This window comes from Fusarium odoratissimum (assembly GCF_000260195.1).
Source record: "Fusarium odoratissimum NRRL 54006 unplaced genomic scaffold supercont1.1, whole genome shotgun sequence".
In the NCBI taxonomy this organism is placed as follows: Eukaryota; Fungi; Ascomycota; class Sordariomycetes; order Hypocreales; family Nectriaceae; genus Fusarium; species Fusarium odoratissimum.
This window is the reverse complement of record NW_022158687.1, coordinates 1,202,961-1,230,555: the sequence shown is the minus strand read 5'-3', so window position 1 is coordinate 1,230,555 and position 27,595 is coordinate 1,202,961. Positions and strand designations below refer to the sequence as shown.

The window sequence follows — 27,595 nt, the reverse complement described above, 5'->3', positions numbered from 1 at the left end:
CTTGATAGCTCGCTGCTCACGGTTTGGTCAAGGCGGTTCTGAAAACAGTCAAGTACCTATCGGGAGGCGCAGGGCAGGCAGCTTAGGCGGAGAGATGCGTGCGACAAGGGGAACTTCCCCGCGCCTAACGACAATGACCTCTGAGGCGTTCAATGGCGTGGCAACCTTCAAATGGGAGAGCAGGGGGCGATCCAGGAGATTGAGGTCCTGCTGCGGGAGGGTCGCTTCGAGTCGAGATTCAGCTGTTCTAAGCGAGATGGTGGCTTGTTGATTTGGTTGTCTTGGGTAGCAAGATGTGCAGTGCCATCCCGGATTGAGAGAAATGGCAGCGAAGCAATCCTCAAAATTGATCTAGATGTTTCGGTTTTTGATCAGACTTCCAACATGATCAAATACAGTACCTCGCTGTGAAGATTGCGCTTCTTGATCTAGCAAAATGGTCACGTAGTAGTAGAATACAGGAAAATGTGACTACGTGGTTTTGCAGGGAGGCAAATCAAATGAAATCAAATCAAAGAAATTGGAGCCGGCACTGGGTGACTGAAACTCCATAACGCCGCCGGTTAAGGCAAGCAGGAAGTGGCATGTTTTCTACGCAGTAAAATCAACAAATGCGACCCTGCTTCGTTTCGTGTGTTGCGTAAAATGCAAGTGTCAGCCCAGTATTCAGAAACAATTGATCAAGAGGGATAAGAATCTCATGTTTAGTGCATCACAGTCGTGAAGTGGGTAGTAGTACGTAGCTTTGCCATCTCAATTTCAATAATCTCAACAGCACCTAAGGTACCCAATGCACCAAAAACAACAATGTGCGGCACAGTTACTGAAAACAGAGGGTAGATGCAGGAGCCAGGCAGGGAAACGGTGTGTCTGGTCGCCCGCTCCTTTCGCTCGTCTATGCAGGATGACTTGTTCGTGACATTCCTTGCAAGTACTTCTGTCGTGGATTTCAAACCCTCTCTCCCCCCCCTACAACTTACGGCGATTCATTGCACTCTTACAAGTCGCGTGCCGTCCATTAATCACTGGCGCTAGCACGCAGAGGGTCCTCGAGCCCCCTGAAGCATCTCCACTAAGCCCGCTAAAGACCCGCTTCCCCAGATTCGCGGCACTTAGGAACGGCGGCCCCAGCTCTCGCCCCCGCTTCCAGAGACCCACTGTTGGGCTTCCCCGGAGTCAGCCAACATTGCTCGCGCAACCATTTGCCACCTGTAAATGCCCTGAGAAAAAGGTTGGTTTACAGGAGTTTTCAGAGGATTACCGCCTGAAGTCTCCGATTCAGGCATTATGTTGCACACCACGAGCAGTCTTCTGTGAACTTCATTTTTGAATACCTCTTTGATATGTTCTCTTCTTGTCTCTTGCGTGGGCTTGATTTTTGTCGCTGGATACTCTTAGCAACTTAGACACCGATATAACGACTGTGTTCTGTATGTTTAATCATAATACCACAGCGAAAGCAACAGCGAGGAGCTAGACATGACAGCTTTCGTGGCCTCCAGCCGTTGACAGAGGGAGTCGAGAGCATGAAGAAAAGGTCGAGGCATTTTACATTTCATTGTCGATGTGATTGCATATAGACAATAAGGCAGCTAGGACTATATTAGTATATTCTTTTATATATTATAAGATTATGAAAATGGTAAAAAAGGTAATTCCCTGTCAAGATTGGGATTCGAACCCAAGAATCTTTCGATACTGCAAAACGCCCTAGTTAACTAGGTAAGACCGTGTCTTGAGTGCAGCGCCTTAGACCACTCGGCCATCTTGACTTAATTGATAAAGAAACTGCAGTAGATAGTATATATTCATGATGCTGTGATATATGGTCTAGATGAAAAAAAATAATTCCCTGTCAAGGTTGGGATTCGAACCCAAGAATCTTTCGATACTGCAAAACGCCCCAGTTAACTGGGTAAGACCGTGTCTTGAGTGCAGCGCCTTAGACCACTCGGCCACCTTGACTTTGGTTATAGGGTTTTCTCGCAAAAAGTGTACATATTAGTAACCTCAGTATCTACCTATGATGTTTTTAAACTTGCCTGTTTTCCTCCCATTCTTTCTTTCTAAAGAATTTAAATATAAATTCAAGCCTCATTCAACTCTTCACCTTATGAAAGTCAATCACCTCCTCCTCTTGTCCATCTTGCGACTACACACTTGCTCCACGATTTCAAGTCGCCAGGGCATTCTTTAATTTGTTTGCAAATGGCGTAACAGCATCAAGTCAGCGCCAACGTCATTAACCACCATGGGCGGTTTTTCGTCTCGGAGAAGGTCCGCCAGCTTTTCTGGAGGAGCAGTACAACAGCGCAAGAAGATAATTACCCGATGCAGAAGCTACTCCATGTCTTCTCTGGGAGATGGGCGTATTCCTCAGCAGCTTCTACGAACCTGACTCGGCTTGGCAACGGATATTGATGAACTAATTGCCTATAGAATCCTTTCATATGGAGAGGATGACGGGGTCGGAACCGCCATGCGCGACTGGCTCAATCACCCAATGCTAACAAGTGACGATCAGCTAGCAAAGATCATCACAATCGAGCAATGCACAAAATTGTCCCCGAAGCTTGAAGCAGGCTCCGTTGCGTATTTCAGATCTTGGCCGATGGAAGCCAGGCAGTTTCAGCAAATAACTGAGGAGCTTCGACTACACGGGTACGAGAACAGCGTACAAGATTGGATATTTTTCCTCAGATGCAGTGATCCCACCACCCGGATAACTGTCCGCTACGTTGGATCAAGATCCGCGCCAAGAAACCCATTCAAACGGGTGCAGAAGAATGCAGAACGGCCACAGTCACTCCTTGGAATGTTTCTCTATATACTACATAAGCGATATCCTGAGATTGCTGCTCTTCACAAGGTTTTCACAATCCACGGAACCTTTGTGCCAGATTTCGGCAAATTGAGCAGCCAACAGAACATGTTGTCTCAGCGGTTTCACAATTCTGTCACTGATCAAACCGAACGCTGCCTTATCGCTTTTTTCGGGTTTCGTATCCTCCTTAATCGTCAACGTGGGGGAAAGCATGGGGTCATAAGCGTCGATGACGAGGAAGAACGTGTCTTCTTGCGATGCAAAACGAGCCTCTGAATAAAAGCCAACAGCTGCCTTACCACGCCAACACACGACGTCCATTCCCACATCAATCTTCTTTTCGCTGGGTGGTAGGATTATACCCGCAAAGAGGTTTGGAGTGAGGCAGATAAGGTGAAGGAGGCGAACCGCGAGACATATATCACTGGTGTCTCCGCCCAGGCTGTGGCTAAATCCTGGCTTAATGGCTATTCAGTACTCGCTCTGTGCGGACAAGAGCCACCTATTAGCAGTATCAACGATGGTTCCGGCATACTGAGCGGCATCCGGGCTACTAGCAGCTTGGTTAGAAGTGTGCTGACTTTAATGGTTGCAATGGAAACGGGTGTGTGCGATGCCTCTATCACGTCTCTGGCGAATCTCTTCAGCTTCAATCAACTTTTCAACTGGCCACAGCTGGCTCCCAAGCACAAGCAACGATCAAGGGTACGAATTTCTGAAACCATGGCCACTGTATTACTGATGCAACTCTAGGACTTGTTTGATAGTTGGCTGGAAACAATTCGACCGTTGATTGTGGCTAGTCTTGGACAGCATGTTTACGCTTGGGTCTGCCGACCATCTCGGCGGCAAACTCCACCTAAATCGTATGTTTATGAGACCCCCCAAAATCAAATTACTAATATTGTAGTCTTCTAAACGAAGTGGGTATCCCTCGTTTGGCACAAATTCCAAACAGCAGCTACGACGCCATCATAATTCCACATCTTCATCCTGGTAGTTTCGCGAGAAATCCAAGCATGTCGAGTCAAGACCAGGTCTTCTGGTACCCGTGGGTTGCCACATGGGTCTACATGGACACTGCAATTCGTCTGCTTATGAGCCATGATATTTCATATACATCACGCCAGGCTTTGTGTATCGAACTCCACATCCAAGCAGAGGCAACTTTGAAAAACGCAGGATACTTCGAGAGTCTACAGGTTGCAAAAGCTGAGTTTGCTTACACAAAGAAGATAAATACTTTGGAGCCAATGATTTGCAAGAGCGTAGCGTAAGAGACTCGGTCAGCCGCAACTAAAGGGCATGCACTCCCTTCATTCAGTATCCCAGTAGACAGAAGAGCTGTGCTAGATCACCACCTCTCTTACAGTGCCCTCTCCGATCAGGGTATATCTCAACCGATGTTTGAATCAACAGAAGATGACTCAAAGAAAAGACCTCGAGACGTGTTCGAAGAAAACGAACGGTTTGGCGACCCAAGGGCAAGCTTAACGTCAAATAACTGGGGTCCCTCGGACAAGACGCTGGAAAGATGGAGGAAGGTTTACGACTTTATCCGAAAGGATGAGTCGCTCGAATTTCCTCGCAAACTTAGGAACAAGGTCACTCAGTATATGGCGTTCTTCTCCGTTGCGGCCAGCGTCCATCGATGCCATGGCGGTTTGGTTGTTGGGCCAAATCCTCTAGACGCTGCACACCCCCCTGAATGGAAGGGTGACTTGAGAAGTTTCAACGAAGAGTTTCCCAAATGCGTTCATTCATTCCAGAATGCTGTCATCAACAGCTACATAAAAAACTTGCCGAAGTTTCTGCTCGAGCGGTCCTGGACTGGTTCCAACTCCTCTGTACTGCCAGAACCTACCCTAGATGACAACAATTCTGCAATCGCCGGGAACCAGCCATACTCGCCCATACCCTCATCCTTATTCGAGACCAAGTCACTTGCTGTGCATCCCCCATATCGTTTCAAACTCGCCCTTGAACGATGTGGAAAGACCGAAGGCCCCCCGTCATCGACAATCAGACGCCAACAGGCCGAACAACTATTTGGAGACACGGTACCCAAATTATGTGGCTGGTTGTTGGACAAGGTTGCTTGGGTGGAGTTTCTACAGGAACTTGACGAAGGTGTTTGGATTGCCGCCTCACTAGAGACTGCGAGAGGCGATCGGGTGGTACAGCCGGAGCGCGACAGATTCATCGAGACTTTCAGGGGCAAAGGTGATGCTGGTGAGTCTAGCAACGATGAAACTGGAGGGATAAAACTCCAAAGGGCATCGCAACAGTTCATGATACAACAAATGCAGTGGCTCGGCAACATTACGAGGGGGAAAGTAGCTGGCTCCCTGTATCTCGATCTGAATGAAGCCGAAGGTCACCAGATCAAAGTGTCACAGCGCGGAAAAGTTCAACTCAGATTCAAGTCAAAAAACGACTCAATGGTCACGACGAACATTAAGCTGGGCCCTATCATTGCTCCGCTTGAGAAAGACGATAAGCGTACGATACATTTCACGGATCTGGGAATCGATATCAGAACTGCAACAGGGTTGACAATCAAAGTTCCCATAAACAATTCGGCATGCACTTTGCCCCTGTCAGCGATGAAAAGCCACCAAAACGGTACCGACTTTATCAGCCTTTGGAAAGCAGTTCGGGGTGAAGCTCGGCCTGAAGATAGGGTATCGAGTCTCTTAAAGTCTTCTGATGAGGATGCAGACTATCCTCCAGAGTTGTGTGTCTCGTCTACCGGGAACATGGGGGAGCCTCCGCGCAAGCTTCTTAAAACTATTCAAGAACCTGAGAAGAACGACACACTGTGGCTCCTAAAGGGCTATATTGATTTACGCCTACCTGACGGAGGTGATTTCTGGACGGGCAATAAGGAGGATTTTCCACAAGGAACAGACGATGTCACAGGCTTCATCGAGTAAGTTGGGATGTCCATCATTCAGCTCAACAGGTTCTTCGTCGTTGCTGACCAATTCATCTAGCTTTCTCGAATTGTCTGAAAACTGTCAACACCCCTACGCTCGATGGTGGTTCGACTCACTAGTCTTGAGAGGAAGAGCTCAGCGTAACTGGTTCAATTGGCTTTCATCCCTACGAACGACGACACGTCGGCACGAAAACGCACCCATGTCTGCGACGCCGAAAGGCGCTTATGGCAAAAAATGTGCTGTTTTCACACTTGGTCCTAAACAAGCAGGGTTCTGAATGTTCGCTGGCATTGGTGTGGGCATTGTTTGGGGAAGTACTAGGGGTATTGGGTTGCTTGAAGAAGAGGGCCAAGCTGAACGCTGGCCGACACACTCATAGATCTGTTTCTTGGTACACCATGGTAATCTTCATATTTTGTGATTAGATTATAACTATAGCAAACATTGCCAAACTGTGGGCCGTCGTGGGCCGTCCGCCTGAAGCTTAAGATCTAGGTTTTGAGAACAACTCGATAAGTGCTACCTCGTGGCGAGCCATGTGTAGATACATGGTTTACGTAGGCTTGATGATAGTTGAAGAGGCGGTGTCGTGTCGATCCCCCGGGAATTAGATTCGTATCAGACCAAAGCTCTACAAACTTCAAGAGCATCGTGTCTTATTCCTCTCCTTCTCACAATTCCTTCACCGTTGACGCAGATTAACCGGTCATAGCGGCATCAGCGTCGCTTCCTGCATCTGCACCGCGCACCCACAACACATTATTGCACCTGTATTTCGTGGTTTAGCACCGCGTGTCTGAAAAGGCAGGATGGGCAAAAATTCATACCTGATCAATACTTGGCCCAGTGATCCAGTAGGCTTGTCTTCGATGTACTCTTCGGTGCCGGAAAGCTGAATGTTCATGTAGCTGTCGATGGAAACCAGCGTTCCCTTGTACTCAACCTCGCCCCATTTTAGACGGACAAGAACTGGGTTCCCGACAAGCTTCTCCAGCATGGGGCGAGGATTAAGGTGGACGAAGCTCATCTTGAGTGGTTGTGATGAGTTTGGGGGTCGAATTTGAGGTTGATGAGTGAGCTTTCTGGTGGCTGCGAAAGGACAGGCGCGTCAAGCGTATTGGGTTTAGCACTGCGTGCCTGAGGAGAAAATTTGCCATACTCGGCCGGCTTTTCTTCGGTAAACTCGTAGGTGCTGGGCTTAACTGTCCATTGGGGTATGGTACTTGTCCAATTCGACACTGCTTTGAACGAGGTAGAACATCAGAAGTAGATGGATGAACTGCCGGATTCTTGAAAGCTTGTATTCTGCCGCAAGCCATTCAGAACATCCGATTGTCATCGAGGTCAAGTCTTTGAGGCCGACAATATCCGTGCATTTCTGTTGCTTGATGAGCAATAAAAGCATCGCTTGATTAAGTCAAATTGGAATAGCAGTAAAGAAAACAAGTTATTAATAAACACATATGTGTGTGCTTGGTGCAACCTTGGAATGCTACAATATCTTATTGCTACGGTTCTTACTATTGATGTTGCACATTGCCTCGCTCTGGAGACGAGGAAACTGAAGGATTCAGTCTTGGTAGTCTCTGGAAGTTTCGGTGATGTCAAATCAGGCAGGTTGAATGTCGAGCGTGGTGTTCAGGTGGTTGCATCAAGCTCCCGATGGAAGCGATCGAGCCAAGTAACTTTTACTTTGTGCTGTACCTAGCAGATAGCAGAGTTTCGTTTTGGGAGATGGGGCTGAAAAGGTATCGACTACTTGCGCTTTCTTGATGCACGTGGATCGCTGACCCCACTGACCCAAGCCTCAAGGAGCTTGGCGTACCGGGAGAGACATTCACCGGCCCCGATTGTCATACAACAACCGAACGACCTAACCTGGAGGCACTTGATTGTTCGCCGTCTTCAATGTTTTCCTTGAAACTATACAATTTCCTTTCTCCTCGCCAGCGGATGTCTGTTGACGCTTGCAGTGACGGCTAACACAGCTGAAGACTACTCGTGATTGATCATTTTAAGACTCCGTCTTCTGCCATTCACTGTTTACCTTTCTGCAGCACCGCCATAAAGCTCTGCAGGAGCTACGTCACGACTGTAAAACTCCTCTTGACAACCCACAATCATGGCTGAGTTCGCCAATTTCGACGGAACACCCAGTAGCTTGGGCAGCGAGACGAGCAAGCGAAAAGCTGCCATCCTCGACAGGCATCTCCCAGATGGCTACTCCGCCGAGCCCGACGTTGCCTTTGGTCCAGCCAACCCTTCCGCTTCGGGGTCTGCCAGCAATGACAACAACGACACTACAGGAGACCCCGTCGAATCTTCGCTCCTTTTGCAAGGAGGCGACATGCATCGCGACATGTTCAAGATCAAGGCTCGAGCCAACTCCCTCCGCCGCGCTGCCACCTTTTCCCATCACACACCTCCCCCCCTCGCTGCCGAAGACGAATTGAGCCACTCCGAACAGCGAGAGCCCGGCGGCTTTCGACGATACCACCTTCAACGCCGTGCCCGACAGAGACGCATGAGTGGCTACACAATTGTCGCCAAGAACTTTGTCGATTTCCTCGATCTATATGGAAGCTTTGCCGGCGAAGATCTCGAAGATGCCGATAGCGAGGACGAGTCTGCCATTGACGATCGAGAAGACGGCGACGTGGAACAGCCACCTGAACTTCGACCTCTCCTTGGCAGAAGACGAAGCACTAAACGAATGCGCAAGACGGGCGACGCTACAACCACAAAGACGTTTTTCACCCTCATCAAGGCTTTCATCGGAACTGGAATCATGTTCTTGCCTAAGGCGTTCCGCAACGGTGGCATCCTGTTCTCGTCAATCACCCTCATTGTATTGTCCCTTGTCAACTGCGGATGTTTCCGTCTGCTTCTTGACTGCCGACAGATTTACGGAGGCGGTTATGGAGAACTAGGTGAAGCCATTGTTGGACCTCGATTCAGAAGTCTGGTTCTCGCTTCGATTGCCATCTCCCAGCTTGGGTTTGTATGCGCTGGTCTCATCTTTACAGCTGAGAACCTCTATGCATTTCTTGACGCCGTGACCGCCAACCACCGCGAGTTCATGTTCAATGTACCCAGTTTGATTGCTTTGCAGTTGGTCGCCCTTGTTCCTCTTGCCCTGATCCGAAACATCTCAAAACTTGGACCCGCCGCCCTTCTCGCTGATGTCTTTATCTTGATTGGAATTGTGTACATCTGGTACTACGACATTGCGGCCCTTTCTCACCGTGGCATGGACTCGACTGTGAAGCTGTTCAACCCAAGAGATTTCACTTTGACCATTGGCTCAGGTATCTTCACTTTTGAAGGAATTGGACTTATTCTGCCCATTCAGTCAAGCATGAAGAGACCCGAGCACTTCCCTAACCTCCTTTACTTGGTCATGTTTATCATCACGATCATCTTCACCTCTGTGGGAGCACTCTGCTATGCGACTTTTGGCGAGGACACCAAGATTCAAGTCATTTCCAACTTTCCTCAGGATTCTCCTCTTGTCAACGCAGTCCAGTTCCTGTATTCGATTGCCGTTCTCGCTGGAGATCCTGTCCAGCTTTTCCCAGCTGCCCGTATCATCGAGACCTCAGTTTTTGGTGAGCGTGCAACTGGCAAGAAGAGTGCTGCGATCAAGTGGAAGAAGAATGCTCTCAGAACCCTTCTTGTAGGCGTATGCGTGGGTATCAGTATAGTTGGTGCCAGTGACTTGGATAAGTTTGTGGCGTTGATTGGCAGCTTTGCCTGTGTTCCCTTGGTCTACATCTACCCAGCGTACTTGCACTACAAGGGAGCTGCTCAGACAACCAGGGCCAAGGTCATTGACATTGTTGTCATGGTTGTTGGCTTCATCGCCATGGTCTACACCACGTTGGTCACTGTTTACCAGTGGATCGACAGTGCTTAGAAGACGGCAACCCCATCTGCGGTGGAAATGAAACAAGGCATAAGACTGGTGCAAGGCAACTTCAAAAGGCTAACGCTAAAGGTTTTGGGAGTCATACATGTGGTTAGAGGCTATCTCGTTCATATGTTTCCGTTTTTGAGCATTTTGTTGACGGCTGACGAAGGCCTCATTGGAGGTCGTGACAGAGGACACGCGAACCGAGGCGACGCAAAAACAGCATACTGCCATGCTTGGAGGTTTGGAAAAAGGCGTTAATGCATCCTCTTGATTTTATGATTTAACTCAGATTGTTGGCAGTTCTCATGATAATTCAGATGCCGGTCACTCCTTTGCTTCGTTGACGATCCATGTCCTGCTGTAAAAGCTTACCGTATCTAGGCCTCAAATGTTCTCAGTTCCTGGTAATATAAAGTGCATTAACTCGCAGATGGTCCTTGTTCCCCAGTCAGCTATCATGGCGTGCATTGGTAGGTACAATATTGGGTCTCTGTCAGAACAGGCGGTCGTCCATAGATGGGAACCTGATGCAAGGTCTAGGAAAAGCCAATCTCGGTATTAATTTGGACTTCTTCAGGAATACATCCAGCGGCAGATCAGCTGGCTTCAGAGCTCTAGGATACTGCGCATGGGAGTCATGATGGGCCATTGCTGGATTCTGTGGCTCACGTGTACGACAAATTTAAGCCAGGTAACCTTCATGCATGGCCACTACTTCAAATCCAAGGAGTCAGATGCTTGCAGACTTTCTGTCTAATCTTGGGGATTTGTGATCGAAGTCGATGTACAATGCTTATAGTCGCATCATGAAGATTTCGGGTTCCCATATTAGGCAATCAAGTAGTTACGCCAGCTGGCATCCCGAGCATTGTCCACAAGGTCTCGTTCCCAAATGCAAGAAACTCTTTTCGGCAATTTAGGAACAAGTATTAATTGATAGAGCCAGCACGCGGGGGCGTTCTATCCCACTCACTTTCCATCATATGCTCCTCCAAGTATGTACATATTGTTCCACGCAAGAACCATTGGCACTACCTTCGACAACCAATATCATCTGCGCTAGTTGTTTCCGGCTTGTTTTGAGAAATACCAATTGAGTGTCTACCGGGATCGAAATCTCGATCAGATTTGTCCCTCTTTGTTGAGATAATACTGATATGTTAGTTGTGTTTCTAGATATGTCCACGTTATGTATCATCGATGATGGAATAACCAAGATTTTCGTCACAAACTAATGAACCTTGTGTAGATCTATTTTGTGCAAGGCAAATCACAGTATTGATATCTGCCTCGGTGCAATCCACACCGAGGAAGCGAAACGAAGAGGGCCTCGTTCTACGGGATTCCTCTTTTCAACGATACCTCGTGACGCGGTGCAGCACCGGTATCCATATAGAGGCCGGCCGTGACCAGCGCATATCCAGGCGATCTGGAGGGTACAAGGCCTCAGATTGACTCTCGTTCATTCGATGGCCAGAGCTGAAAGTCCATGCATCAACAGTCTGTGTCATGATTGTCGAGAGAACACCAACCTGAGATCTTCGCAGTCTTAGCAAATGAACGCACCACCATCACCAAAGTTAGCATTCCACTCCATGCCAGATCCAAAGCTACTGCGGGAGGACTAATTGAGTTCAAGAGCTGAGATGCAGCTGGAGAGTTGTTCATAGAGAAGCTCAAAAGCTGGGGGCGGGGTGCAGATCCGGAGGTGACTCCGCCCGATTCCCCACGTTAACGCAACCATCACCCGAAATGCTGTAACTTGCATCCTCAGCAATGATCTCTCTTTTGACTTCTGCTATCCTGGAGCCATAGGACAGCCAATGCCCCGAGGGAGACATTCATGTTAGAGTAAATGCTCATCAAACTTGCACCTAAACCTTGACACACAGCTGGAGATCAAGTGTAAGTAAGCCAGGGAGGTAGGGAGTCAAATGGCTGACGGTGATCCTCGCTCAGCCAGGACCTGATTTAACTCTGCAAGGAAACCCGAGCCTCACCGGGATCATCAATAACGTCCTAGTGGCTCCGGGGATAGGAAAGCTTGGCCTGTCATCGACTTCATTCTGCAAGACCGAGGCACATTCTCTTCATACACACCCTCGACAATGTCTGAATTGATGATGATTCCCATTCTGGGGCATAAAGATCCCCCGTGACTTGTTCTTCCGGAGTGCGGTAAAGGTGACGAAGAACCGCCACTGATGCAACTAGAATCTATCCGTACTGAGCATTCCCCTCGTGGCCATCGCATGTAATTAATGGCTGCCATTGACTTTGGTACAAAAGCACCCCGAGCTACCACTGAACGTAGTCTGTCCTAGAATATATGTAAGCATCTGTGGTATCGCCAGCCTCATAAGCTTCCACAATGAACAAGTTCTCTCCCATCCTTCGAACACTGGCTCGTCAGCCTCTCCAGAGACAAGCTTTTCCTCGCCCAACAACGAGATATGTCCCAGTAGCTATTCGTGCCTTTCACTGCACTCCTCCTCAACACAATGCGGCACTGGGTCAGCCTCATCTTCTACCAGAGTTCAGCCTCAAAGACAAAGCCATTGTCGTGTCGGGAGGCGCGAGAGGTTTAGGTCTTGTTCAGATTGAAGCTCTTATTGAAGCCGGAGCTACTGGTGAGAGAGACCATTAAGAGTATATCAATTGCTAAATTCTGAGTATAATAGTCCACGCTGTTGATAGACTGCCCTCGCCAGTTGAGGATCCAAAGTCCAACTTCTCACAAGTCTCAGACCGAGCGCGTAAACTTGGTACCTCACTTCATTACCATCAAGTCGATGTAAGAGATGTCCCAGATCTCAATCGCATCTTCGAAGATATCGCCAATGGCGCAGGTCGTCTAGATGGTCTCATCGCTGCTGCGGGTATCAACCACGAAACACCAGCAATTGACTACTCGATGGAAGAAACCGAACGAATGATGAGCATCAACTTCACCGGGGCTTTCATGACTGCCCAAGCAGCTGCTCGTCAGATGATTCGTCTTAAACAGCCTGGTAGTATTGTCATGATTGCCAGTATGAGCGCAACCATCGCCAACAAGGGCATGCTCGCGCCGTAAGTACGACTTCGGATCATGATGTTCAGCTACTAACACTTTATCAGCGTTTATAACCCCTCCAAAGCTGCAGTCGTACAGCTTGCCCGTAATCTTGCAATGGAATGGGGAGAACACGGCATCCGCGTCAATACCCTCTCTCCTGGCTACATTCTAACCCAGATGCTTCAAAATCTCTTCAACGACTATCCTGGTCGTCGCGAGAGGTGGCCCAAAGAGAACATGCTCGGCCGTCTAAGCACCCCAGAAGAGTATCGCGGTGCTGCTGTCTTTCTTTTGAGTGATGCGAGTAGCTTCATGACGGGTGCTGACCTTCGCATGGATGGTGGCCATGCTGCGTGGTAGAGCCATGTTGCAGAACGTAGGTTCTGGGCCAAAGCAATTCAGTCGCAGCAACCTGGGCCTTGGAGGTATGTTCTCGGGTATCGTTTGTTGCTATCTCTTGAGTGAGGAGAAACATGATATTGTACAATCGTAATATACTTGTCACATCGTTCCTTGCGGATATCGTGACGACTTTCCATCTATTCCCTCGTTCCTTGCCCTCAGTTCGGACTTGTCACATGCGAAAAGGTCTTCTCCTGTCCAAGTTTGCTCAACAGCCCAGGTTGTATCCTTAATCTTGACTCAATCTCCTTCTCGGGTATCCCTCGATCGCGGAACTTCATAGCATCCACCAACGTCCTCATATCGAGGAATCGTCGGCCCTCGCGTCCCATGTTTGCGAAATCTTCCTCCGCTTCGTCTTGTAGTCGATCTCGAGCTGAGAGCGCTACGAGGGTTGGGTTGCTTCGACTCGGTGCAAAGCTAGGTCCTGGAGGAGCTGAAGGTCCGAGAGGGGTCGCGGCTGTAGACGAAGGAGAATATGTAGGGTTCGAGTCAGCAATTCCCATCTGGTGTAGACGGCGTGAGAAGTCGCCGGTTGGGAAGTCGGGGTCCATAGCGTCAGCGCGAACAGCTACACATACGAGTTAGATGTTGCAGTAGACATGATAAGTTCCAATCGATCTACCGTCGTCTTTGGCACTGTTCCCCAAGGTTTTTGACTTTGGTTTGGGTGCCTCTGCCCTTGGTTGACGGGCTACTGCTTGCGGGACAGCAGCTCCAGGAGCTCGAGCAGGATACTTTCGCGCTGCGCCTTTAGCGACTTTCGAAGACGAAGAGCCCATTTTGTCTGACAGTAATGGATAGACGCAAAATGTGAACAAAAAGAGTTGACAATTTACAAAGACTGCGCGTTGGCGGGGAAGTATAGAGCAAAAGTGGCGTCAATTGACAGACAGACGTCAGGGTGGGCATCTTTTTTTCGATGATGCTATTGAGGTCGGTGCGCAATTCTTCCGTAATCATCAATCATAGCCACTTGTTTTGACAACTACCACTTATTCATTGACAATTAGCATTATTATTAACTAGTAATGATAGAAACACATTCCTGCTTCCAATTCTAGGAATTGCTACTTAACATGACCTGGTAGAATTTCATCAAAACTCAAAATCGAGTAAGTCCAACTCCAGAGATCAACTAACAACGAGTTTCGACCATGCATCAACGTATTAACCAAGACCCTCCGGGTCAAAACAATCCAAACACAGTTCTTTACTCCTACTCCGTATGAGATTTGTCTTATGAACACAAAGACTGAAGAGACTCAAGCACAAGGCCAAGCTTGAATGTGTCCATTTCCAGGCATGTGCACGAACATTCTCTTGGGACGCTCTTCGCTCCGTCCATGCAACTTGGTAACGATATTGTGTCCTTCACCACCAAAAAGGATCTTTGCTAGTAGTCTTGAGTCCAGGATGGATTGGGTTGGTCCCCTGCTGAGCTTGCTTCGGATACTGTCCCATTTCTTGGTCGTCCGAGGATCCAGGCAAGAATTGGGGCTCGTTGAATGTCCATTCAGGAGCTATAATCTTGCCCTCCTCGTCTGCCATCCAAACCAGGGCTCCATTTGAGAGTGCAACTGGCTTGCCTGCCATTCTGGACCCATCTTGAGCCTTTATAGACGCATTTGTCATGAGATGGCGCCAATATCTTTCGCCATTTGGAGCGGTGCAGGCACGTGCAAACTTGACTAGATTCCCGGTTGCCTTATGGACGTCGCACAAGCAGTGGCCAATCTGGTATGGGCCCGAAACTCCGTTGAAGGCCAGATGACGAGCCGTGGCCATCTGATAGAGGAAGTATTTTTCTCCATCTAACATCTCTGAAGGCGATAGCGGCTTAGGACAAGTAGAAATCAAAGTTGGGTCAAAGTCAGGAATAGGTCTGCTGAGATTGGGAGCGCGAGCAACTTCGTAGTAAGGGGCCGGGTCGCTTGGGCTGCTGGGGGTTGAGGAGGCTCCTCTAGCAACGACATCGATTGGGTTCTTCCCCTGAAGATTCTTAGATCGCTTGGGTTGCGTGCCAGGCTGCTTGTGCAGACGGGGTGTCTTGGAGACTCCCGAGCCAGCTCGAGGTCCAAGGGGGTTTCTCTTTGTTTGTTTCGAGGCTCTAGACTGAGCAGTTTTGTTGTTTTGGCGACGCTCGGTGGGATTCTGCTCCCCCACTGCGTCGCTTTGTTGATTTCCCCAAGGGGTGTCATTGAAGATGTCATAAACCTGTTCCAGATTAAACATCGGGACATGAAGTCCACTAGTTGGTCGGATAGGATTCGCAAGTGTTGTGAGATCGTATTTCGGACCGTCCTCACCTCGCCGAAGAGCAGCGGATGAGCTCCCTCGCGCCATCGGCGCCTTAGGATGACGGGGAGCCACAGTGATGCAGTCTTGGATAGTACCTTGTGAGGACGGGCTGTATGCTCCTACTATTGGTACTTGTTAGCGTTGAATTCCGGTGCAAGGCAGAGCTATAGCCATGGAGGTAAACGAACCCTAAGAAGCATTATTGTCTCCGATGTTGGCCAAATCGTCAGTTGCATCGATCAGGTTTCCGCTCGCCTTCTAGAGGTATGGTAAGTGTCTCTTTTCGCAGAAGCGATTACCACTGTAAAATACATACCATATTCGATCCAGTTGACATAACATCATAGTTGGGTTGGGCATCGTGGGGTTTGGATGCGAGGCGGCTTGCCATGTCTTTCGAGGTGTTGATAGGAGGTGATTGTAGGCCGTTGCGCACCACCTGAGGCTCTCCAGGTGCGGAGATACCATTCATTTTAAGTTCGTCTGCTACGCGTGAGGCTTCTCTAGGGAGGTGGTGGCTGATAGGTGATAGGTGAAGAAAATTAAAGTTGGTGTTGATGTTCTTGACACGATACCCACAACCAGAACAAGAGGATGAAAGGTGAACAAACGAAGAGGAGTACGGAGAGAGGCGACAAGATTAATGTGTCCGAAGTGGGGGAACATTGTTGTTTACTTACCTTGCTCTGCTATTCCGTTGTTAAACGATGCGTTGAGTGACAAATGTCACTGGCAGAGATCCTGAGCTCGCAGTGGCAGCCGTTTCAGCTGCCACTGCGAGGCATGGATGTAAGGCACGCAGTGGCCTCCGTCTATGCCTAGCAAACTCGCGACTGAACTTTACCTCGAAGGTATTTTTAGCGCGTCTTGTTCCTTCGGGTGATGCAACGCAGAAGTTCAGATACTGATGTTGAGAAGAGGTTGTGGGGTAAGATTCACCTGAGCCATGACTATAACAAGGAGTTTACTCCTGTAGGTGGTTTTTTCCTAAGTTCAGTAATGTTCGTTAAGAAGTTGAACATACTGTCAACATTAGAGTAGCGCTTATTTCAACACTGGAAATAACAGTCTGCCCCCTTTTAATTCTTGAACTTAAAAAGCTATTAGAATCATCTAATTCTCTTGGTGTTTCTGAATCGCTGGCCAGGCTTTGTTCCATATCTTGCGATCGACTGAACAGTGCTGATGTTTGCCTATCGTGTTCTATAAGGAGAGAGTTCCGAACAATTGAACGGCTTCTTGGATGAAAGAACTCATCAATACTTGGTCTGTAATAGAAGAGAGCAGGATCAAGTCTCAAGTCCCTTCGCGAAGAAATAAGCCCGCATCGAGTCTCTTTCGCCACTACATCTTCATCTAGCAAAACCTGCGAGATACTTTCTCAGCTCTTTCATTATCAATACTCACTGACATCTCCATGTGATGGTACAAGCAAGTGTTCTTGGTGACCTGAACACGGAGAAATGAGGCAGTAACTCTCAATTTATTCTATGAACACGGTTCTGGTGCACAGATAAACACTCGAGGTGCAAATAAAACTATCCATGCTATTCAATCCTTCCTGATTCTCAAAATTCCTATGGCTCAGCTCATTATGGATATCGTGTGCTTGTAAGAACTTGAACTTGGGATTCGATACATGATATGCCCAACAACTCGATTATACACGAAACAAAACTCAGTTACGAGACCATTATTAGATTGGGCATCAAACTAAAGTTTTCCTCGATATCAAAACATGAGGAGACTTCACGCTGCGAATTGTTACCATCGCCAACCGGATTTTCCGTTTCCGGATACTCCGCTTCGTCAACATTTGCTCACGCCGAATCCTATAAACCTCTCTGTACTAATTACTGAGGTCGACACCTGTCTCGCGTGACTCTGACCAATAAATTTTCGATCAAATGCAATGGATATATTCCCAGATAAAGTCTCAAAAGCGGCTGACGCTGCAAACATCATCTCGGAATTTGTTGCTCACGAGCAAGTCTGCACTCTGTCAGATCTGCACCGCGCCCTCTTCCGCTCATCGGCGACCAAGAAGCAGCTGAATGTCAAAACAAGCCCGGTTTCTGTGGCGGTAGTTGTTTTGTGCGGCTCTGCAATATTATCCATTGTAGATACAGTCATATCATCGGTGGTGAAATTGGTCGAGGCAATGGGTAGGTTTTCATGGCGGGGACAAAGATGAACATTATCGATCCAACAAGTGACTGATTCTGCCGTAGCAGATGAACCGGTTGTTCTGGTCATCACCGGTGGCATCGGGCACTCGACCCAATTGCTATATGATGCTGTAGCTCGACATCCCAAGTACAATAGCATTACTGGCCAAGTTCAGGGACAACCAGAGGCTCGGGTCTTCCAGACCATTGTCGAGCAATTCTTTCACCTTGAAGTTGAAAAGGGCAGCCTCATAACCGCCGGAAAGCACCCAACACAAAAGCTCACTATTTTGATCGAGGATGCCTCAACAAATTGTGCACTAAATGCAGTGTTCACGAGAAAGGTATTAGACCAGCATGGATACACATCACCATATTCTATTGTCGTCGCTCAAGATCCCACCATGTGCCGGCGTACAGTTGCTGCCTTTGAGCAAGTTTATTCTGATAAGATGGACGATACTCCTGTGTTTGCCGGCTGGCCAACCTTCGTGCCCAGGGTGGCGGTTCAAGACTCTATAGCTCAAAACCAAGTGGGCGGTCTCAGTTCCTACTTGCGGTATGAGATTGCAGAGTTTTACAACAACCAAGCCAACGGTCTTTGGGGTATGGAACGACTTATGTCTCTACTTGTTGGCGAAATTCCACGAATGAGAGACGACCAGAATGGATACGGGCCGCGAGGCAAAGGCTCTATCGTCCATGTTGATATACCGCAATATGTCGAGGATGCATGGATGATACTTGGCGATACACTCGGCCAGAAGACGCGATAGCGCAGTGTGCACGCATAGGTCGAGTGAGGTTGATTGAATACATACGTACCAGAGCTGTGGAATTGCCTTTTGCTGGTCCCACGTGCCCAAGCTTGAACCACACCGTTATACTATGGTAGCTTCAGATGTCTATTTCAGAGCTGAGATAGCTCTCAGCGTTGGGTTCAAATGAAGCGGATATGTTGTAATGTTTACCGTTACCTTGTTTCTGTTCGTTTCTGTTCCGCAAAAGGCAGGGTTGTCTTTACACCATTTATCAGTGCATATTTGGAATTTTGGGGATCAATTGGGCGATAGTTATTACATACAGCATCAGCATCTCCAATTAGAACGGCGACGCCCAAAAAAACAGTATCTACGAGAGATTTCCAATGTCATATTTCAGCTTGACATATTTGTTACTCTTTTCACAGTACAAGTGTAACAAGATGGATACGGAAGCATTCATTGCAAGAGTGACTAATATATCAGGTTTTATCGAGAGACTAATTACGTTTGTCTCCTGGTTTATGAAACATAATGATACTACATGTTTGTTAGTGAGACTACTGGAGTTGTTGTAAGAGACACAAGCTGGAACAAGTGAGGGTGGGAGGAGATCTTGAGGCAACCTTGGCTTCATATTGATTGTTTTTGAGCACGCTGATTACTAATTGCCTTTGTAGCTCAGTGGTAGAGCGTTGCACTTGTAATGCAAAGGTCCATAGTTCAATCCTGTGCGGAGGCAATCTTTTTGCCTTCTCACCCTTTTCTATGCCTTGTATTCTGATTTTTAGATTATTAAATACTAGTTTGCCTAATAATGTATCTTAGGTCGGTCTTTAAATAAGTAGCAGGCATTAAAAGACTTATATCAAGAACTGCAGAGTCTTAGTTATATATTATAGCTAGCATTCTGCAGATGTGGCATTATAATCAATAACTAGAAACTAATTAAACTTACCCTAAGCTGAAGACAAAGGACATAGCTCAGCGGCATTGGAGACAAAGCCAACAGTCATTCTGCTTGTCTGAGTTGAGAAAGAGGTCATGTCACTTCAAGAGCGAAATTCAGGGTGTGCAAGTATTAACGTGGGTATCATTAAGGGTTTGGTTGAGGATGCGCAAGCAGGTACCTCGAATGAAGATAAAGACTATAACTTGATCGACTCCAGGCCGATCATGTCCTCCTTTTCTTGTTTGGAGAACCGCCTTTTGTCTTCTTTCCTTTACTCTGCTTAGCTGCAGGTGTAGGTGCCTCCTCCTCTTGTTCTTCATCTACTTCAGAGCCACCGATAGATATCACGTCATCGTCGGCGCTCTCACCATCACTATCTTCACCATCCACAGTAGCACCAAACGAAGGCTTTCTTGATCGTGCTTCCTCAGTGTCACTGCCGAAGCCTTCAAACTCTGATTCTTCATCGGAACCATCAGGGCTCTCCTGCTCGGCCTTCTCAGCGGCTTCAGCCTCTCGTTGAAGCTGGGCTTCGGCAGAAGCATCTTCATCTTCAACAGTCTCTTCCTGCTTTCGCTTTCGAGGCATCTCTCCAAGTCTACCTTCACGGTTTCCAACCTTACCGTCCGCTTCACCCTCAGTTTTTGGCGCAGGTGTGAACCATGGAATCTTGCCTCGCATGAAATCATTGAGAATCATCTTTGCTACACCATCCAAATCAGGCTCACCTCCACGGAGAAGACGTCCAGCCTTCCGGGCCAGGAGCTCAAGAAACTCAGTAGAGTTTGTCCATCCCTTAAGCTCGTATGTCTTCTCCATGTGGTGCTGCTTGACCCGGTTCAGCAGAGGCTGGATATACTGTTCTGGGTGCTCGACCTTCTCCACGCGCACGACACCTCGAAGAACCAAGTCGGTGGGTGAATCAGTGCTTGATGGAGGAACAATACCAGGACAGTCGATTAGGTAAATCCGCTTCATCAGGCTGACATATTGCCAGACCTTAGTCTCTCCTGGGATAGGAGCGACAGTGCAGACCTTCTTCTTGAGGAGAGTGTTGATGATGGAGGACTTTCCGGTATTGGGTCCACCGATCAGTCCAACAGAGATTTGTTTTCGATCAGAATGGAGGGAAGAGAATTGTCGAAGTAACTGAATGAGAGAACCCTTTCCGAAAGAGTTCGTAATGCTAGCGTGGAAAGCAAGAGTAGGGTACTCTTTAGAGAGACTCCGAACCCATCCAGCCTGCATCGAATTAGCATTCGAACAAAGTTATAAAGATAAAGAACATAAATTGCGGGCGGCAAGATGTTTGTGTCATCACTAAGAAGTATGCAATCGATGCCCCGTAATTGGTTAATGGCATAGGCAGACTTCAACTCAATCGGACACTTGGCCTGTCTCATAATGGTAACCAAAACGGCACACATCAGCCGAACAACAAGACGTTGACGACAGTCGAGACTGGCGGTTATTCTCCCAATGTTATAACAGACAGGTCCCATGGTACATAAAGGGACAAATCCTGACAAAGAACATTGGGGTATAGGAGGAGGGAGATGAAGACATGAAGAAAGAAGAAAAACTTACTGCTACACTGGTAGGGACCAAGTCACACTTGTTCAGAACAAAGATCAAGTGCTTGTGAGGGGCTTCTTCCTTGAGATACTTCTCGACGCTGAGACATCTTGTTCCAACGGGATCTCGGGCATCGAGAACGTGGATAACCACATCTGAAGAATCGATGACCTTGTAAAGCTCGTTCCAGATTCGCTTGCTCTGACCCTTGTCGAAAACAGGCTCAATCGACATGGTGAGAGGCTTATCAGTGTCTCCAAGAGTCTCGGGATCACCAGATGTGCCGCTGAGAAGCTTCTGTTGTTCCAGCCGCTCACGGTAGGTATCCATGCTCTTCTCGGTGTCACCAGCAAGGTCATCCAGGCTGCTAACACCAAGCTTGACTCGCTTGCGTTGCGCCTTAGGACCGAAGACCTCAGCGAAGGGAGAGGTCTCGACGGTCATCTTGGCCTTGTGCTGCTTGATACCGTTCTCAGTGTCCTTTCCATCTCTGATAAGGCTCATGGGCAGCTTGTTTGACTTGAGAAGAACTTGGTAGGGGTCGCGGGCCTTCTCATCCATAGCCTCACGGAAGGCGTTGAGGGTGTCTTGGGAGACGACTCGGGTGTTGGTAAACCACTTGCGGTTCGGCTCGATGCGGGCGTTAGGAATGTCGCGCGACTGAAAGGAGGCAGCCTTGACAATCTTTCCCTCGGCGTTTCTCTGCGCCTTGCCCTCCTTGTACATGTTAAGGTGCTTGACCTTCTTCGCATCGCGATAGAAGTTCTCTCCCTTAGTTCTGACATTGTTGAGACCATCACCACCTTTACCCTGGCGCTCACGCCGGGTGGCCTCCTTCTTTCCAGTACCCATGGCGAAAAAAATGGCGGAACTTGGTCGAGGATACTGGCGACAAAGAAAGACAAAGAGAGAGGAAGAGGATGAACAATCCAGAAATTTATTCCTCCAGAACTTTTTTTTTCTTAGTAGGAGAAGAGCCCCACTAACCTCCTACGGTGGTTGGTGGCGGGGCGGTAAAATGCCAGGGGTCTCGCACGCGGAACCAGATAATCCGCAAATTTGATCCGACGTCGATTTTCTCAGGCAGGTGATTGATTCTGCAGAAGCCGATTTGACGACGGGGGGAACGGCGTCAATTGCGATATAACTCGAGTTCCTCAGTGCTCAACCTGGCCGAGGCTCTTCTCAAAATGCCTTTTAGCCTCACAACTTCATGCCCGAGGGCGGCTGCTCGTCAGTTCCTCGTGGCCGCAAGAGCCTTTTCCACTTCGGCTCCTGCTCTCGAACAAGTCCCTCCCGAGTCTCCCTCATACATCCGCTTGCCTACACCACCCCAGTCCGAAGAGAAGAAGCTTCCCCGGGTCAGAGGTCACCTCCCCGTACCTCGAGAGATCTTCCCTCGTATGGAGGGTGACCGCAAGATTCGAGCCGATTACATCAAGCAAACCGTTCCTAAGCCGGCCCACAAGCAAAAACCCAAGAACGAAACACAAGAATGGAAGCAAACAATGGCCAATTCCCGTCGGCAGAACCTGGAAACTGGTTTGAAGGAACTTTGGGTACGAAGGAACCGTCGTGATGCTGTTCAGAACGAGCGTGTGAGCCACAAGTTTCTCGAGAACCACCGGGCTGTTAAGGCCCCCGAGCGAGAGGACGATCGCCTCACCCGTAGCACAGTGCTGAAGGCAGTTTTGGACACCAAGACATACCCTGACCCTGGCCGCTTCATTCATGCCCAGAGAAGCCGCGTCAAGGTAAAGGCTATTGAGGAAGCTAAGCGCGAGGCTCGCCGCGATGCGTTGATGGAGCTCTACATCAATGCCTCCAACTTCATTGTCAATGAGAGTGAGCTCAAGGAAGAGATTGAGACCATATTTGCCGAAGACTTCTTCCACAAGCAAGGATTCGACATCGGCCGATATGGTTCAGCCCAGAACACATGGGACGTCTGGGGCAAGCCAACATCGATTGGCAACATGTTGGAAACCACAACAGGAGTATCCACCAAGATTATGGACTTTTACGAAACCGAGTACGACCGCTCCGTCAAGCGACAGAAGAGAATTGCCGAGGAGTTCACTGGTGGAAAGATGGAATAGATCATGCCCTTTGGCTTGTAAAAACAACTTGTATTCATGTATTACTGTAACTCTGACAAATATCACGTCTTCAAGCGGCCTACCACGGACTCATGTGTGCATTCAAAATGTACTTTAAAATGCGATTCTACATATATTGTGAGACTTGATACAATAACCCATGAAAGAACGAGAACGTGCCCCCATCCAAACGCCCAGTATGACTCACGTATGCCTGACATACATCTTATGTATATTATCACCGCAAGCAATGACACTTACATCGTTCTCCTTAACTTTAAGGCCTTACACAATGACCAATCCCTCTATGCTGATTTATCGTCTTTCGACGAGCAAGAAATGCATAGCAGCGTAAGACAAGATGATGAAGACGGCAGCAAAAATACCCAAATTCCTGATGTCAGGCCACATGGCATTATTGTTGAATCCAAAGGAGCTGAGGATGGCCGCGCCAGGCACCGTGATATCCAGTCCGTACTTGCTGTCCACGAGGGTAAGTTGAAGAACCTCATTGACAATAAGCGACTCGAAGCCGTAGTGGAAAATCGACAGCGTCTGGAGCCAAAGAGCACCCTTAGGAGTGGCATCGTGGTTCAGGAGGAAGCCAGCGAAAAGAAGACTAAAAAGCATGACCAAGCTGCCAATCAAGTTCGCGACACCGCCATCCTTGCAAACAATTCCAATAAAGAGACAAACAGCCGCAGCAGCCATGTTGAAGAGTACCAGCACCAATATAAAGTTGAAGAAGTGCGTTGAATCGGCCACCAAGCCAGTCATAGGATAGATTATGGAACCCATAAGGATAGGGGGGACGATTCGAAGAGGGATTATGTCGAACAGTACCTTGGCCGCAAAATAAGTGGCTGGCGCATAGTAACCGTTGGCACGTTCGCGAACAAAAAGAAGTCGTTCGGTGGCGAATACGTTAAGACTTGTGAGTGTGCTGAAACCGAACAAAGCGAGCAGGAAGAAGAAGAGACCAAGTCGGTTCTGGAAGCCGGGGATGTCGTCCGTGAGACCATAGAAGAGATATCCTGAAAAAACGGCGAGCACGATGGCGATAGCGAAATGGGTAAGCATCAACATCGGGTTTCGATACAAGTTCTTCCAAGTCCTCTGAGACAGAATGATGAACTGACGTAAGTAGCCAACTCGGGCATAGCCCTTTCCAACAGCACTGACATGAACATTGGGTCCCTCAACAGTGTAGCCATTTGCGTTGGAGCCATTGGCATCTTGCGCGATGCGAATGGCTCGTTGGATCTCATCCTGTGTTGAGGAAGCAATTTCCGAGTGGATGAATGCACGTGTCATAATGTCGAGGTCCGTACCAGTGGCTGCTGCTGGAGGCAAGTCATGGGGGTCTTCAAGAAGGGTTGCGGTAGTAGAGTCGACAGGGTTTTGATGAAGGCGATAGGCACCGTTGTCTTCACCTCCAGCATCTGAGGAGGCTGCAGTGTCAACCGTCTTTCTGCGTGTGAAGAGCTCGCGATCCTGGCGAACCTTGACCGAGTCTCTACGTCGATTCTGAGGTCGGCTCGAGCTGGCGTCGTCGTCTCCCGAAGTAGTGCCTGATATGCTTGCCACAGACTTGATAGCACGGGTGCTGCTTGGCCCAACACTGTTATTGTCAAGGCCGACAGTGCCATTATCAACAGATTGAGTGCTGCCGGCATGCATGGTAAGGTCAACAAGATAATCAGCAATATTGAAACCAGGGGGGCATTCGTAGCCGATTCCGTCGAAATAACTTTGACATTGGTTGAAAGGACCAGAGTAAACGGTACGTCCCTGTGCTAACAGCACGAGTCTGTCAAAGAGTGCCACAATGTTGGATCGAGGTTGATGAATTGTGAAAATGACGGTTCGTTTGTATGTCTTCGCCAGAGTGACGAGACACTCAACCACATTGTACGCATTGTAGGCATCGAGACCACTGGTCGGTTCATCGAGGAAGAGAATCGAAGGGCTGGTAACCAGTTCGCAAGCAATTCCTACACGTCGCTTCTCACCGCCCGAGATACCACGCCCCTTGCCCTCTTCAGAACCGATCAGGGAATCGCGAATATGATGAATGCCGAGTTCCTTCTCAACCTCAACCACACGTTGTTCTTTGGCAGCACGGCCCATATCGCGAGGAAGTCGAAGTAGAGCACTGTTGAGAATGGTCTCATGAACGGTAAGGGTAGGGAGCATGGTATCCTCCTGATCAACAAACCCAACAACATTCTTGTAATCATTATCGTTGACCTTCTCGCCGTTGACGTAAAAGTTGCCATGAACATGTCCACGCTTGTTCTTTCGTGCGAGAATATCGAGGAATGTTGTCTTTCCTGCTCCAGACGCACCCATAATGGCGGTGACCTCTCCGGGCTTGCAAATACCACGGATTCCAGTAAGAATCTGTTTACCATTCAAAGTGTACGCAACATCGTCAAAGTAGAGTGAAGCGGGTTTGTGGTCGGTCATCAGTTTCGTACTCTCGTCGTCCGAGTCCTCCAAGCGGATAGCCCCATAGCTCAACTTGCGCCTTGACAGATACCATGTCAAGATAATGACAGCAACCAAGAAGAGAGAGCAGCCCGCAATCACGCCGGCAATAAGAGGTGTGTTGATCTTCTTGACGGGTCGCTTATATCCTGGAACCTCTGTCTCGTAGAGACATTCACCAGCGTGGCAGCTAAGAAGAATGCTGGAGTCTCCAATTAGGGCTAGAATCAAGGCGTCCATCTCGGGTTCTCTGAAAGCACAGTCGTGAGTACCGCCATGCTTCTGAGTACATTCGAATCGTCCTGGACCTTGAATAGATTGGTCAAGGAAGTCTGTGAGATCGATGGATCCATCTTTTCCGCAAAGCATTCGATCGGGAATACAGCTGCAGCTGATCTTATTGCATTTGTAGGAAGTTGTGTTCTTCTCTTCCTCCCAATCGGCACTCGAATCGCATTCGGAGAGATGGCAGTAGAAGGATTCGATAGCATCTACCCAAACTTCGCATAAAGGTTAGCAGCGTGCGCGAATGAGGAGGGTTTGAACACACATTGGAAATCGCAAGTCTGATCCTCTTGTTTGCAGGTGAATGTGACTTCTGGACGCTGCTTGCCGAGTAAAGACGTGATCTTCTCGTTGGTGACATCGCAGATCTGATAGTTGTGGTTCACAACCTCACCATTCTGGTAACAGACACCGCCTTCGCCGGTTTCCATGAGTGCGTTGCAGGCTTTATTGTCAGTACAGACGTTGCAATTGATGCCAGTCCAGCCCTCGTCGCAATCGCATGATGCACCAGATCGCATTGGGCGGTCCTTTCCCTTGGGAAGTGAGCCGCACACTAATAGAGATAGTCAGTCGAGTTTTATCTGATGATAACGGGAGGAGGTCGCACGTGGCTCGAGGCAGTCATCACCGCCAAATCCCTCAGGACAGGCGCATTTTCCGTTGAACTCATTACAACCAGCGTATTGAGCACATGTATGTGCGGGAAGGAGACAGTTGAAGCTATAGATATATCAGTATGGGCAATGTAAATTCGTGGAGATTCGGAATCGCATTGACGCACCAAGGAGGACAGCCATCTGGTCGATCACCCATGAGAGCTAGCTGTGCCCGTAGTTGGTCGGCCTGAGAGTAAGTTGAGTTATGGGAAGCCATGACCAGACCAGGCCAAAGAGCCACAGCTCCCAATAGGAGGCTCCTCAGAGAAGAAGGAGCCATAACTGCAGCGATGGGAATACGATGCAGTCTGGTGATAGAACAATGTTGATGTTGGAGGCTGGTTTGTTGAACAACCGACGCTTATGAGCGCGACCGGGATAAGCTGTTTCACCGAAGAGTGGCGCCCCGCGTTCCATTTAGGCAGGTACTGGAGACGTGCAGCTGGCCGAAGGGTAAATTATGAGTGGCTGGCATAGCCGCTAAATATGGGTCTCATGGCCCGATAGAGCTATCAGGCTGTCGAAACCAGCGTATGGAGGGCATGACAACTTCACTTCTTGAGCCGGAATCGGCCAATGGAAATAATTATCTTGCCCACGTATCAAATATCCCTGATGACAAGCCTCCTATGCACGTATGGAACGAAAATACAGATGTCATGAGGGTATTTCATGCGCTGACACGCATTGGCGTTTCAGATAGAGGTCTGACGTCACTAAACCGAGCTGATGATAAGTCTAGCTGTCTTGAGCTCAAATTGTGCTCATGACTATACATTAGTAGATGTCCATGATTCACCATCGACCAACACTGAGCCGAAAATGTGAACGTATTATCTACTAATTACTAGTGGTCGTAGGTCTTGTCGTCTTTAAATTTTCCAGCTTATGAACGTTTAGCACGTCTTGTGATTACACCTACTCCCTCAACAAATCTCACCACCCTAGGCTTATTCTTTTTTTCATAATGTATTTTATTTCTAACTCATTTTGTCTTATAGACTAGACACCGTACAGCGGCAGAACAATTAATATTCGTATCCCGGATCCCGGATCGCAGTTATTATGCATATAGTAGTGCCAATACTACGCCAGGTCGCCAAACTACTCTTCCGCCTTAGACGGGATTGACGACATATCATGGACATTCATGCTGACACTGTTAC

At 48.4% G+C, this 27,595-nt stretch overlaps 12 protein-coding genes and 3 non-coding genes across 15 annotated transcripts; 7 read left to right on the top strand and 8 right to left on the bottom strand.

The window, feature by feature from the left end:
* Nucleotides 1-1,660: 1,660 nt before the first annotated feature.
* FOIG_00446 lies at nucleotides 1,661-1,772 on the bottom strand. Its single transcript has one exon. It is a non-coding gene; the product is annotated as a tRNA-Leu (tRNA).
* Nucleotides 1,773-1,853: 81 nt separating this feature from the next.
* Nucleotides 1,854-1,965, bottom strand: FOIG_00445. The gene has a single exon. It is a non-coding gene; the product is annotated as a tRNA-Leu (tRNA).
* A 286-nt stretch (nucleotides 1,966-2,251) lies between these two features.
* FOIG_00444 (uncharacterized protein) lies at nucleotides 2,252-3,488 on the top strand. Its single transcript, XM_031196580.1, has 2 exons — nucleotides 2,252-3,428; nucleotides 3,472-3,488. Exon 1 carries the CDS (start codon nucleotides 2,480-2,482, stop codon nucleotides 3,098-3,100), a length of 621 nt encoding a protein of 206 aa, XP_031072347.1. The 5' UTR covers nucleotides 2,252-2,479; the 3' UTR covers nucleotides 3,101-3,428; nucleotides 3,472-3,488.
* Nucleotides 3,489-3,597: 109 nt separating this feature from the next.
* FOIG_00443 (uncharacterized protein) lies at nucleotides 3,598-6,043 on the top strand (the record flags this gene model as incomplete). The annotated part of the gene is made up of 3 exons (XM_031196579.1): nucleotides 3,598-4,368; nucleotides 4,540-5,756; nucleotides 5,821-6,043. Exons 1-3 carry the CDS (start codon nucleotides 4,228-4,230, stop codon nucleotides 6,041-6,043), a joined length of 1,581 nt encoding a protein of 526 aa, XP_031072346.1. The 5' UTR covers nucleotides 3,598-4,227.
* A 20-nt stretch (nucleotides 6,044-6,063) lies between these two features.
* Nucleotides 6,064-6,898, bottom strand: FOIG_00442 (small nuclear ribonucleoprotein F). Its single transcript, XM_031196578.1, has 2 exons — nucleotides 6,594-6,898; nucleotides 6,064-6,534 (listed from the first exon to the last, which is right to left on the bottom strand). Exons 1-2 carry the CDS (start codon nucleotides 6,791-6,793, stop codon nucleotides 6,465-6,467), a joined length of 270 nt encoding a protein of 89 aa, XP_031072345.1. The 5' UTR covers nucleotides 6,794-6,898; the 3' UTR covers nucleotides 6,064-6,464.
* A 732-nt stretch (nucleotides 6,899-7,630) lies between these two features.
* Nucleotides 7,631-10,391, top strand: FOIG_00441 (uncharacterized protein). The gene is made up of 2 exons (XM_031196577.1): nucleotides 7,631-9,784; nucleotides 9,846-10,391. The coding sequence occupies exon 1, from the start codon at nucleotides 7,889-7,891 to the stop codon at nucleotides 9,680-9,682; it is 1,794 nt and encodes a 597-aa protein (XP_031072344.1). The 5' UTR covers nucleotides 7,631-7,888; the 3' UTR covers nucleotides 9,683-9,784; nucleotides 9,846-10,391.
* A 1,180-nt stretch (nucleotides 10,392-11,571) lies between these two features.
* On the bottom strand, nucleotides 11,572-14,049 carry FOIG_00439 (uncharacterized protein). The gene is made up of 2 exons (XM_031196575.1): nucleotides 13,765-14,049; nucleotides 11,572-13,710 (listed from the first exon to the last, which is right to left on the bottom strand). The coding sequence occupies exons 1-2, from the start codon at nucleotides 13,919-13,921 to the stop codon at nucleotides 13,298-13,300; spliced, it is 570 nt and encodes a 189-aa protein (XP_031072342.1). The 5' UTR covers nucleotides 13,922-14,049; the 3' UTR covers nucleotides 11,572-13,297.
* Nucleotides 11,868-14,025, top strand: FOIG_00440 (oxidoreductase). The gene is made up of 3 exons (XM_031196576.1): nucleotides 11,868-12,309; nucleotides 12,361-12,751; nucleotides 12,800-14,025. The coding sequence occupies exons 1-3, from the start codon at nucleotides 12,051-12,053 to the stop codon at nucleotides 13,095-13,097; spliced, it is 948 nt and encodes a 315-aa protein (XP_031072343.1). The 5' UTR covers nucleotides 11,868-12,050; the 3' UTR covers nucleotides 13,098-14,025.
* Nucleotides 14,050-14,513: 464 nt separating the features above from the next.
* Nucleotides 14,514-15,485, bottom strand: FOIG_00438 (uncharacterized protein; the record flags this gene model as incomplete). The annotated part of the gene is made up of 1 exon (XM_031196574.1): nucleotides 14,514-15,485. The coding sequence occupies one exon, from the start codon at nucleotides 15,483-15,485 to the stop codon at nucleotides 14,514-14,516; it is 972 nt and encodes a 323-aa protein (XP_031072341.1).
* A 144-nt stretch (nucleotides 15,486-15,629) lies between these two features.
* FOIG_00437 (uncharacterized protein) lies at nucleotides 15,630-15,912 on the bottom strand (the record flags this gene model as incomplete). The annotated part of the gene is made up of 2 exons (XM_031196573.1): nucleotides 15,630-15,698; nucleotides 15,757-15,912. 2 exons carry the CDS (start codon nucleotides 15,910-15,912, stop codon nucleotides 15,630-15,632), a joined length of 225 nt encoding a protein of 74 aa, XP_031072340.1.
* Nucleotides 15,913-17,300: 1,388 nt separating this feature from the next.
* On the top strand, nucleotides 17,301-18,768 carry FOIG_00436 (uncharacterized protein). Its single transcript, XM_031196572.1, has 2 exons — nucleotides 17,301-17,605; nucleotides 17,672-18,768. Exons 1-2 carry the CDS (start codon nucleotides 17,353-17,355, stop codon nucleotides 18,382-18,384), a joined length of 966 nt encoding a protein of 321 aa, XP_031072339.1. The 5' UTR covers nucleotides 17,301-17,352; the 3' UTR covers nucleotides 18,385-18,768.
* A 271-nt stretch (nucleotides 18,769-19,039) lies between these two features.
* Nucleotides 19,040-19,111, top strand: FOIG_00435. The gene has a single exon. It is a non-coding gene; the product is annotated as a tRNA-Thr (tRNA).
* A 109-nt stretch (nucleotides 19,112-19,220) lies between these two features.
* FOIG_00434 (uncharacterized protein) lies at nucleotides 19,221-21,902 on the bottom strand. The gene is made up of 2 exons (XM_031196571.1): nucleotides 20,909-21,902; nucleotides 19,221-20,563 (listed from the first exon to the last, which is right to left on the bottom strand). The coding sequence occupies exons 1-2, from the start codon at nucleotides 21,746-21,748 to the stop codon at nucleotides 19,544-19,546; spliced, it is 1,860 nt and encodes a 619-aa protein (XP_031072338.1). The 5' UTR covers nucleotides 21,749-21,902; the 3' UTR covers nucleotides 19,221-19,543.
* Nucleotides 21,903-21,960: 58 nt separating this feature from the next.
* FOIG_00433 (uncharacterized protein) lies at nucleotides 21,961-23,221 on the top strand. Its single transcript, XM_031196570.1, has one exon. It carries the CDS (start codon nucleotides 22,087-22,089, stop codon nucleotides 22,993-22,995), a length of 909 nt encoding a protein of 302 aa, XP_031072337.1. The 5' UTR covers nucleotides 21,961-22,086; the 3' UTR covers nucleotides 22,996-23,221.
* On the bottom strand, nucleotides 21,961-26,838 carry FOIG_00432 (ATP-binding cassette, subfamily G (WHITE), member 2). The gene is made up of 4 exons (XM_031196569.1): nucleotides 26,555-26,838; nucleotides 26,381-26,493; nucleotides 26,036-26,326; nucleotides 21,961-25,985 (listed from the first exon to the last, which is right to left on the bottom strand). The coding sequence occupies exons 1-4, from the start codon at nucleotides 26,707-26,709 to the stop codon at nucleotides 23,311-23,313; spliced, it is 3,234 nt and encodes a 1,077-aa protein (XP_031072336.1). The 5' UTR covers nucleotides 26,710-26,838; the 3' UTR covers nucleotides 21,961-23,310.
* Between the last annotated feature and the right edge of the window lie 757 nt (nucleotides 26,839-27,595).

Coding starts and splice junctions, on each gene's coding strand:
- FOIG_00444 (XM_031196580.1), top strand. CDS start 2,480: ATGCGCGACTGGCTCAATCACCCAATGCTAACAAGTGACGATCAGCTA.
- FOIG_00442 (XM_031196578.1), bottom strand. CDS start 6,793: ATGAGCTTCGTCCACCTTAATCCTCGCCCCATGCTGGAGAAGCTTGTC. Junction 6,535..6,593: donor CTGGGCCAAGTATTGATCAG/GTATGAATTTTT, acceptor CACGAAATACAG/GTGCAATAATGTGTTGTGGG.
- FOIG_00441 (XM_031196577.1), top strand. CDS start 7,889: ATGGCTGAGTTCGCCAATTTCGACGGAACACCCAGTAGCTTGGGCAGC.
- FOIG_00440 (XM_031196576.1), top strand. CDS start 12,051: ATGAACAAGTTCTCTCCCATCCTTCGAACACTGGCTCGTCAGCCTCTC. Junction 12,310..12,360: donor TATTGAAGCCGGAGCTACTG/GTGAGAGAGACC, acceptor TGAGTATAATAG/TCCACGCTGTTGATAGACTG. Junction 12,752..12,799: donor AACAAGGGCATGCTCGCGCC/GTAAGTACGACT, acceptor ACACTTTATCAG/CGTTTATAACCCCTCCAAAG.
- FOIG_00439 (XM_031196575.1), bottom strand. CDS start 13,921: ATGGGCTCTTCGTCTTCGAAAGTCGCTAAAGGCGCAGCGCGAAAGTAT. Junction 13,711..13,764: donor GAACAGTGCCAAAGACGACG/GTAGATCGATTG, acceptor TCGTATGTGTAG/CTGTTCGCGCTGACGCTATG.
- FOIG_00436 (XM_031196572.1), top strand. CDS start 17,353: ATGGATATATTCCCAGATAAAGTCTCAAAAGCGGCTGACGCTGCAAAC. Junction 17,606..17,671: donor GAAATTGGTCGAGGCAATGG/GTAGGTTTTCAT, acceptor ATTCTGCCGTAG/CAGATGAACCGGTTGTTCTG.
- FOIG_00434 (XM_031196571.1), bottom strand. CDS start 21,748: ATGGGTACTGGAAAGAAGGAGGCCACCCGGCGTGAGCGCCAGGGTAAA. Junction 20,564..20,908: donor TGGTCCCTACCAGTGTAGCA/GTAAGTTTTTCT, acceptor AATTCGATGCAG/GCTGGATGGGTTCGGAGTCT.
- FOIG_00433 (XM_031196570.1), top strand. CDS start 22,087: ATGCCTTTTAGCCTCACAACTTCATGCCCGAGGGCGGCTGCTCGTCAG.
- FOIG_00432 (XM_031196569.1), bottom strand. CDS start 26,709: ATGGCTCCTTCTTCTCTGAGGAGCCTCCTATTGGGAGCTGTGGCTCTT. Junction 26,327..26,380: donor TGATGACTGCCTCGAGCCAC/GTGCGACCTCCT, acceptor TATCTCTATTAG/TGTGCGGCTCACTTCCCAAG. Junction 25,986..26,035: donor TCAGACTTGCGATTTCCAAT/GTGTGTTCAAAC, acceptor CTTTATGCGAAG/TTTGGGTAGATGCTATCGAA.